The 10,563-nt window shown below is 45.2% G+C and overlaps 1 protein-coding gene across 1 annotated transcript; it reads left to right on the top strand.

Annotated features, from left to right (window-relative positions):
- The first annotated feature begins 4,071 nt into the window (after window positions 1–4,071).
- LOC136472529 (zinc finger protein CONSTANS-LIKE 3-like) lies at window positions 4,072–8,255 on the top strand. Its single transcript, XM_066470228.1, has 3 exons — window positions 4,072–4,963; window positions 5,061–5,228; window positions 7,629–8,255. Exons 1-3 carry the CDS (start codon window positions 4,301–4,303, stop codon window positions 7,674–7,676), a joined length of 879 nt encoding a protein of 292 aa, XP_066326325.1. The 5' UTR covers window positions 4,072–4,300; the 3' UTR covers window positions 7,677–8,255.
- Window positions 8,256–10,563: the final 2,308 nt, after the last annotated feature.

Below are 10,563 nucleotides of genomic sequence, written 5' to 3'. Positions count from 1 at the left end.
CCCCTCTAGCCATATTAGGACCTTTCAGGAAGGGAGGAAGTGTTTGGTTTTGAGCCATAAGACGCCAAGCCACATCCAAGGCTGCCACACTCTGCCACATTGTTGTTTGGTTCTTGGGGCCCGTTCGCTGGTCTGAAACTTAACTGAAACTGGCTGAAAAATACTGTTCCGGCTGAATTGTTGTGAGAGAAAAATACTGTTCCGACTAAAAAAGAAGCTGAACAAGTCGTATATGGGGTAAGCCGAACAAGGCCTTGATTAAAGTTAAGCAACCATAACTTAGGTCATATTTTCGCCATGGTTGTGACGACGGATTCTGCCGCCACCAAGTGTGGCACCGCCACACATTGCATGGCACAGTTTGGTTAGGAACCAAATACATCCAAAAACTTCTGGTCTCCTAATTTTTGGGTGGATCCTTCGGAGTAGTTTTTTCTTTCACCCATGCACGCGTTTTTTCCGTGAAAACAAACTCTGCCTAAACCAGAACCAGAGCAGTGCTCTACTCCGTCCGTTGCTCGCTGGGGCTGCTCGGTCGTACCCTTACGCTCAATCGCCCATACCGATTAGGAGTAACGAGTAGGGGTAGCTGTAGCAGTGTATAGGGAAGGCAAGGCCAAGGCCAGTGGACGCACACGCACTCCACTCTCCACTCTCTGAAGGCGGTCAAGGTCAGAGCACTTGCATGCGTGCGTGCGCCTTTTGACTCGCGCGCTGCCTGCCTGCCTGCGGCTTGCCGCTTGCCTTCTGGCTCTGCAGCAACGTCTGCTGAAAAAAGAGGCGCCAAACCCAACCCAGCCCCGAGTGGTCTGGTCACCGCACCGGACGTTGCTGCATGCCTGCGCTACGCCTCTCGGATGGACGCATGGTGGTCGTGGTGGTGAGCGAGTCAGGTTCAGGTCTGTGCGGTGCGGCGGTGCACGGCCCACGAGACGAGACGACCGTCTGACCTCTGCCTTCTCCGACAACGACATCCAAAATACAAGATTTATTTATCCTTTGGGTAGCGCTACAGACAAAAGATTCGATACTTATTCGACATATTCTCCAACAATAAGACCCAAAAGAAAATCCTTTCTACAAATGAGTTTTCAGAAGAGAGGATGACCGTATTTAAGTTGTGTCTCTCAGACAACTCAAAATAGATCTCTCGTATAGATACTCTGTTGGAGACTGATTTTGAGTCTCTTACTACTTATTTTTGTTTGAATGTCCATATAGATTTATGGTTGGAGATGGTCTTAGAGCAACTGCAAGAAGAGAGAAAGGAGAAGAGAGAGGAGAACTTAGCTCTCATAAGTTATGTAGTGGTGGATCCATACTGATGAATGCTGAGAACGTGGGACATGAGTAAAACTAACGATAAAAAAGTTTCTTAGAGATAAATAAAAGATCACTGTTATATAGCTGGGTTCCTACCAGTTGGCTAATAGCCATACCCGGCTTTATTATTGAACTTGTTCCTCGACACCGGCCGCCGGCAGCGGCCTGGGGGGACGACGGGGCTGTAGGCCTGTAGCCGCCTTGCCTGGTGGCTTCTTCCGGCTCCGGGCCTTCCGGCACGCCACGCGCTCCTCCCTCCTGGTCCTCGGCAAGTCGGCATGGCCGCAGCACCCGGGCCAGGTAGCCAAGCCAGGGACACATCGCCGCGCCGCGCCTGGGCCCGCTGCCATGCTGCCAGGTAGCCAAGCCAGGGACCCCATGTGCGATGCTGTAACCTACAGTACTGTACTAGTACTACGCGTCTGCACTGGACACCTCATCTGTTTTCACTTGCGCCGTTTTTTTTACTTGCTCCGTATTAAGGTCTTTGTTTAAACCCAGGTCGCATGGAGTGTTCGAATATTAATAAAAAATAAATTATAGAATTTGTTAGTAATCCACGTGATGAATTTATTAAGCCTAATTAATCCGTCATTAGCACATGTGTTAATGTAGCGCCACATTGTCAAATCATAGACTAATTATGCTTAAAAGATTCATCTCGCAAATTAGTCGCAAACTGTGTAATTAGTTATTATTTTAATCTATATTTAATACTTCATACATGTGTCCAAACATTCAATGAGATAGAGAGTACACTTTAGGAGAAGAAACTAAACAAGGCCTAGACCGTACTACTCCTACCGCATTTGTTGTCCGGGGAAAATGACCTAAGCACCGTTGAAAAAAAACTAAGCACCGTTAAAAAAAGACCTAAGCTAAACTAGTCAAACTTGAGTAGGTTTATAAAACATAATATTTATATTTATATTTTTTGAATTGATTTTTAAAATACTCCTTCCATCCCAAAATAAATGCACTTTTAAAGTTTTTAGAGAAGATCAATGTAATGTAAAAGTTACATATTTACCTCTACCAAAGTTATTGCACTTTGGAAGTAAAGAGAAAGTTAAAAAGGCCTACTCGAACTAGGTGTACCATATCTAGAAGTATGGGCCTGCTTGGTTCACATCTAAAATTTGCGATGCCAAATATTTAACAAGTCAAAAGTTGGGCAAAAATATTGCCATAAATTTAGCAAGCCAAATATGAGAGTTTGGTGTATTTTGGTAGCAAACCAAATACTAACCAAAATTTAAGAAGCAAACCAATTAGGCCCTATATTCCAAGATTAATACAATGATGCCTAATATGCCCATAAATATTATTACATTTTTATATACTTAATCAAATTTAAAATTAATTAACTTGTTAAAATACGAGAATCATAATCATTTTATGACAAAGGGAGTACTATCTTTTATAGGTTTTTTGTTTAGAGTTAGATTTCTCTAATTTTAGAAGCATCTCAAACATCAAATTAGTTTATGTACTAGATATACCTTGAAATAAATTTAATAGTGCATTTATTTGGTGTTATTGTTGACGTAACTAGTTTTGTTAACTTGGTAAAAAAAATAGAGAAACTTTTGCCATAGAATAAAAATCATTTCTACTATGTATGAGTATTTTTTGAGGGAATGTCAATGTATGAGTTATTTGTGTTATGCAAAGATTAGACATCTAAAAATGGTACGTCACTACTAGTAGTTTTGCGTATATGATTTTATCGATGTATATCATTAATTAACACGCGTCCAATATGCTAGCCGGCTGGTGGCAGGTTGGGTGGAGTGACGAGTTGTTGAGACGACTATTTTCAGGCATCTCACGGATTATTACATTCTTCATCCGAAAATGATAAATAAAGCTGTTTTCTTATTAGAGGAGGACAGGGGGTAGAGTGAAGTGTATAGTGTCGAGAGAACTCTTATTATCACGTAACTCCGAATCAGCTTGTTCGGTTGGCTGGTTCGTAAAGAAGTACCGTTGGCTGGTTTGTGTGAGAGAAAAATACTGTTCCGACTGGAAATTTACGATCGTTTACGACAAGTCACGGCCAAACGAACAAGCCAACAACATGGTTGCATAGATCTATTGGAGTCACGCAATACCTAGTGGTTTTATATTCACTAATGTAATTAAGCTATAATTTCATCAAACCTTTAGGACCTTCTGTTGTAATACATTGGTGTTGTAGTGGTACTTGCACATAGTCATTGATTTCACGCCATATCAATTCTTATATATTTGTGGGTGTATTAAGTCGGTTTTCACACATCAACACCTCGTGTTTGTAACCCGCAGCTTCATCCCATCAAACTAAACATTTTGTTACATGCATGTCCATTGTTTCAGACTAATAGTTTTGCTTGTGTACTTCTCGAAATCACAATATGTACAACTGTAATACTCTTTCTTGAAAATTAAATTTGATGTGCGAGCTTCCTCTCAAGTCTCAATGAAACTAACGTGACCTCCTCTCTAATAAGTCCATCACAACTCGCGTCATACACGTCCTGTTCACTTGGTTTATAAGCCATATTTTTCAGCTAACAAATAGTATTTTTTCTCGTAATAAATCAGCCTGCCATGACTTATTCGCGGCACATGATCTTTGGTGGCGACGATGTGAACGTGCACCACCTCCCTGCGTCACAAAACCTCCGTGAAGCCCTTCAAAGCCTTCCCTTTCTACCCCCAAAGTCTTGCCCTACCCTCCCCACTCGTGTACGACGGAAAGGGAGTACCGCAATCCGGCCCACCAATGGCGTCCCTCCACCTCGGCCAGCCGACGCCACGTCAGCGCGTGATGGGGAAAAGCGCCTCGCCACCCTGCTTCTGCTGAGCTTCTCGCCGCGGCCGCGGGTGATCTCTCGCTTTCCCTCCAAACAGTCGCTCCTCGGCTCGCCCAAGACCCCGCATTTCGCGACAAAGAACCGTCCTTGGGCCGCATGCGTGAAGCCGTGGAGGTGCCATGGCTAGCGGCGGCGGGCGGCGCCAGCGGCAGGCGAAGCCGAGGGCGAGGGCCAGGGGCAAGGCGAAGAGGACCAAGTACCTCAGCCTCAGCGACCTGATGGTTAACGCGGAGGTGGCAGCGACGCCGACGCCGCCGGAGGACGAGCCGGCGTCGCCGCGGTCCCCGTGGGAGGAGGAGGAGGAGGCGGAAGTGAAGCGAGAGGAGGACGCCGGCGGCGACCGATGCGCCGGGTGGCAGCAGCAGGTGGAGCCGTTCGCGCTGCACCACCACAACGAGGCGTCCACCCTGTTCGAGGCCTTGCCGGCGCCGTCGCTCTCCGACATCCTCGGCCCGTCGCCGTCCGCGTCGCCGGACGGGGCCGGCTCGGGGGCCTCGGGCCTCCCGGGCGCCCAGGAGGAGGACCTCGCGCGTCGCGCGCTGCGGGGGAGGGAGCGCTGGGTGTACTGCTCCTCGCCGGCGGCTACCGCCACCGCCACCACGTCGTCTTCGTCGCCGTGCTCGTCCGCCGCCAGCACGGGCGCGTCGGCGGCGCGCTCGCTGCTGCTCAAGCTCGACTACGAGGAGATCCTCGCGGCCTGGGCGGACCGGGGGTCGCTCTACATCGGCGCCGCCGGTGCCAGCGGGGGCGGCGGTGGCTCGCCGGAGCTGCAGCTCGACGCCGTAAGCCCACATCCGCTCCCGCTCCCCACAGACATTCTTGGTCCGCGCGAGTCTTGGTGACACGGCTGTGACCACGGTGCCGCCGCCGTCTGTGCAGGTGCAGTTGCTGGTGGAGGTGGAGCCGCCCGAGCACGCCGTGACGGCGCCTTCAGGGAGGGCGGAGAGGGTGAGGCGGTACAAGGAGAAGCGGCGGAGGCGGCTCTTCGCGAAGCGGATCCGGTACGAGGTTCGCCGGCTCAATGCCGTCAAGCGGCCGCGGTTCAAGGTGACGAATTGACAACATAACTTCCTCTGTTGATATGATGCTATTGCTGATGTCTCAAGTTGGCACGACAGTGTGACGTGAGCTGCTCTGATCTCATTCATACATCTCCTTATTAATTACTGATGGGCCAAGGCATGAATTTGTTATGATCTACTACTAACGCCTTGTTTAGATGCCACCAAAATTCCAAGTTTTTTCACTCTCTCTCTATCACATCAATTTTTAGCCGCTTGCATGGAGTATTAAATGTAGGTAAAAAAAATAACTAATTACACAGTTTAGTTGGAAATCACGAGATGAATCTTTTGAGCCTAGTTGGTCCACGATTGGACAATATTTGTCAAATAAAACGAAAGTGATACTATTTATCGGGTTGAAATTTTTTCAGCATCTAAACGAGGCCTAACAAGTTCTTCAAAAAAGTTTACTTCTTATCCTATCGAATATTTAGACACATACATAAAGTATTAAATATAGACTAAAAAATAACTAATTATATAGATTGCAACTACTTTACGAGCTTTAAGTCCATGATTTGACAGTGTGGTGCTGCAATAAAGCTACAATAAACATGTGCTAATAACGGATTAATTAGGCTTAATAAATTCGTCTCGCGGAGCACCGAGGACTTCTGTAATTTGTTTTTTTATTAGTATCCGAACACCCCATGCAACATCTCCATATGACATCGATGTGACATCCCAAAACTTTACACCCTAGATGCATTATTATGTCCTGAACTACAAATTGATTGGGTTTGGAGTTTGGGATTTTGGGATGCATTATTATGTCTTTATGCATGCATGCATATATCTTTTTTTTGAGCCTCATGCATGCATATATCTGCAGCTCTAACCTGATGCTTGAAATTTTCCTAATTTCGTTATGCAATGGGAGAACTGTGGGTTTTGCACATTACCAGTTTATCACTTAAATTTACTGTGCCCAAAGCATTTGAGTTCCTAAACAGAGCATCTGTTTGTTTGCGAAGGAGGTCCAGTTTAGTTCCCTTCCAAAATACCAAAATTTTCAAAATTCTTCGTCACATCGAATCTTTGGACACATGCATGAAGCATTAAATATAAATAAAAAATAAAATTAATTACACAGTTTAGACGAAATTCACGGGACGAATCTTTTAAGCCTAATTAGACTATGATTGGACACTAATTGCCAAATAACAACGAAAAGCGCTACAGTTTCATTTTGCAAAAAAAATCGCCATCTAAACAGGCCCTGAGTACTCAAATCGTGTTCCACTTTCTGTCAGGAGCAAAACGAATAGATTGACCATCATTGACATTCCATATGTGTGATGACTGAACCCACAAACATAATAATCCTCCTGCCTAGTTCTAATGTTGAATATGTTCGTGCATCGGCGTACTTCCTCTGTATATCTGTCGTTCGTACTTTCTGAGAAAGACTAAATATATATTAAAAATATTAATATTTATGTTAGATAATTAGTATTATTAGAAAGATCTTTGAATCTAATTTTTTAATAAATTTATTTGGAGATACAAATGTTACACGCATTTTCTATAAATCGAGTCAAACTTGTGGCACGCACATCAACGACGACATTTAGGGGGTATTTTATTCAGCTAGCAGCTCCTAAATCTAGTCCCATTTAATCATTTTTTACCCAAACACTATGACTAAATGGGATTAAAAGGGCTTTAGTCCTCTCTGATAACTCTGGAGTGACTAAATGGGATTAAACCATTTAGGAGAGACTAAATTTAGCAGCTGTAATCCAAACATGGCCCTATTTAGAGACGGAGGGAGTATGTGAAACAGACGAGAGCTTTCCCCTGAGTCTATCTAATTCAATCACTTTCTGTTTAGAAGAACCTCACCATGCCCTACATTGTCTCTTACCTCACCGGTCAACGTCACTTATTTTATTGTACCTTTTATGCTTAGAGAATCATATGTGATCTTTAAGGAGAATGCATGAATTAGTGTAAATCATCCTTGATTCGAGAAATGAAAATTGCACAGCGCAGAAATACTTCTCTACTGCCTTGCAAATAAACCAGTAACGTTCTGTTTTGGCACATGCTATTTTGGACCACATGCTTGCATCACTTTACCACAAATGCAGCAGTGTTTTTAGGGTCCACCCGGGGATTGGGGGGATATTCCCCACGTGAGGCCTTGTTTGGTTACTCTCTAATCCACCCAAATTCACATGGGTTGAGGTGGAAATCTAGTTAATTTTCCACCTCGATACATGTAGATTGAGATGGATTGAAATGCAGGCAAATCAGCCCTGAGTTAATTGCATTGGGCTTTTTTGGCAAGCTGAAAAAAAGTAGCACTTACAAATGTGGGTTCAGCAACTTTGGAAAGCAAATAACAAAATTTTCTGATCGTGGTTTACATTGGATGCAGGGCCGTTTCATAAAGGAGAACGAGGAAAGCGAACTCCAGCCTACATAGCCTACTTTGATTCTTTCATCGCCACCAGGATAGCCCGTGTATATACGGTTAGTCACCTTGGTGTCTCATCCCAGTTCAGTCTCTGTACCATCTACCCTGGCCAAGTGCCAAGCTTCAGGTGTAGAATCAGTAGATGCAAAGTTATGTTTCGTAGGATGAAAATAACAGAATTTAGAGAGAGAAAAACGTCGGATGATGAATCGTTCTTGTTTCAAGATCCATTGGTTTCGGACAACTGGTTTGCAAACTGTGTACAAGGGCAATGTTCAGTTAGCAACAATTCTGACTCAGGCAGCACTTGAGAATTTGTCGATTTGATACCTGAGCCATGTGATTAGCACAAAGATGACCTGTGCTTCTCATATAATATGCTTAGAGACATTCCTTTTACCAGCAGTTGCAATTCTAAGCGCAGAGAACACCTATTTGTAACGCTGAATCATGGCATTTGGATCTTGTAAACTCGGTGGCTGGCACTGCTTGCTGTCTTCTAGAGTTCTAGAGTTCACTTCTCTTCTAGAGACGCATGGTGATTCTGTTCAGTGTATTTTCATAGTATCAGTTCTGGTTTATTGAAAACGTCAATGTTCTGTTGGTAACAACTCAGTTTACCCCTTAAGCAAGGACTGGAACATCTGAGTTTTGAGCTGTCTGATTGGTTTAAAACTGATACATGTTTCTCAAATATGTCACAGCAGCTGTCTGATTGAGTTTGAGGCCTTTTTGCAGTAAGTATGCATGGCAAAAGAAATAGCTGCTATACATGTATCTTTTTATTTTGAGAATTACATGTAAAACAGTAACAAAAAAAAGGTACCAGGGAATGAACGGCGGCGGCTGCTGCTGCTGGTAAAGGCTGAACGCCGGCGTGCAAGCAAGTGCATGTGAATTCAGGGTGGACCTGACGGAGGTGGAGGATCGGTCCATTCGGTAGTGCCGTTATGCTGCTGGCGTCAGGTACTATCAGCTTTGCATGTGAGCCGTTCTAGGGCAGAGAGGCCCACCTGTCAGCCAGCGTTGTCTTGGACTATGGGGACTTGTCTTGTTCCCTGTGATTGTGGCTGCCACTGTGCGCCCCGGAGCACGCTGTCGGCGTCGGCGACGGCTCCGAGAGCCTTCAGGCTTCGTTCGGCTTAACTTCTAATCTGCATCATTTTGCTTGTTTTTTTAGTCGGAATAGTGTTTTTCTCTCACAATAATTTAGGCAGAATAGTGTTTTCAGCCAATTCAGCTAAGTTTCGACCAGCCGATTTGGATGCGTCTTGGACCACCGGTGGCGGATGGTCAATGGATGTGCATGTGCAGATGTGGCAGTCTTTTTTTTTTTTTGCGATCTGCAGATGTGGCAGTCGGGCCAAGATTTTACCGCCATTAGCCATTACCTTTCTTGTACTGTAAAAGGTACTCGAATTCAGGTCCTATTTGACCGGTGAATTTCATCTGATGTATCTGTAGGAACTGGGCTGGTTAGTGGTTACCCTAAAACTACTACAGAATTCCGACGGAATTCATAAGTTCTCCATGCAGGCCTGCGTTACTAATTACTGTACTGCCTCCAACCCTAGATACTGAGCTGCAGGTCGATGCTGGTGCTGAAGAAAAGGATCAGCCACCGCCTGAAGTTGCTACTGCTAATCAAGATGGGCCTCGCACGAGTCGCCACTCGGCTTGGCCCAGTAGTCGTCGCTGTGCGGGACCAGAGTGGGCCAAGCCCAACAAGCGAAGTCCAAGCTCACGCTGCTGAGAGAGGAGTCGAGACTCGAGACAGAGATCATCATGTACTGTAAATAGAACTCCCAGTACAATATAAGCACTCTTTTGCATATATAATGAAACAGTGTTAATAGGAGGCGCACTATGTCATGCTTTTCACTGGGAACTTTCATCGTATATTTCTGGAACTATGAACACCCTATTGTTGACGTAAAGATATGTCACACACCACAAGTGATAAATCACACGGGTCGCAAACGGACTAAGGTGGCGTGGCTCTGCAGAAACCGGCCTAGCTGATTCAAGGAGTCGGTTTGGCCGATTCAGGGAGCCGGCCTAGCCGGTCAGGGAGTCGGTCTAACTGACTTTCTCGGGTTGAGACCGAGAGAACCCCTAGGGTAGCGAGGATTTCACACTTATGTGGTGAAGAACGGCGAGGTTTACGAGCAAACCACCAAAGGATAACAAATAGCACTTACGTGACGAAGAACGACTAGTTTTCGGACAAACTAGGAAAGGAGCCGTCGAAGCTCTCGTCTGGAAGGGACCCTGTTGGGGTCGTCGGGTTACCTAGGTTGGCCAGCAAGCCTAGAGCGTTATCCTTAGTCATCGGATCAAGCGATGAACAACAACATGAGGTTAAGAGAGAGTTTATATAAGGCAAAAAGAGAGAGAGGGTACATTGGTTTTTTTGACAATTGTGTGTATTGGACACCTCAATCCGCTGTGGCCTTTATATTTATAAGGTACGGGTGTCCTTAGGCCTCAACTAGTCGAAAACCCTTTTCAAATTGCGTCAAACACGTTTTAGATCCGTTCTAGACCTGCCAAAGTCAGCTAAGCCGATCTGGAGTCGGCTAAGCCGATTTCTATGTTCCGACAGCTTTGGACCTGCACGGGTTGTGAAAAAAAACTTTTCAAATTCATAATTAATTTATTTGGACTCCAAACGAGGCGATACATATATGTTTTTTAATCAGCTTGAGGAGAGGAACGCAATGATGAAGATCACTCTTGCATTTGAGAAAGTTGGAAAAGTCGGCTTAGCCGACTTGGGGAGTCGGCTAAGCCGACTCTGGCTAGGCCAGCCCCTCGAAAAGCTATTTTCTTTGTCCATGCTCCAAATGTGATGATCCAATTATGCATTCTAACCGTCTTGATGATAGAAACATGA

This window comes from Miscanthus floridulus, chromosome 8 (genome assembly GCF_019320115.1).
Source record: "Miscanthus floridulus cultivar M001 chromosome 8, ASM1932011v1, whole genome shotgun sequence".
NCBI classification, from domain to species: domain Eukaryota; kingdom Viridiplantae; phylum Streptophyta; class Magnoliopsida; order Poales; family Poaceae; genus Miscanthus; species Miscanthus floridulus.
Note: the sequence above shows the minus strand (reverse complement) of the source record. Positions and strands in the feature narration are given on the sequence as shown.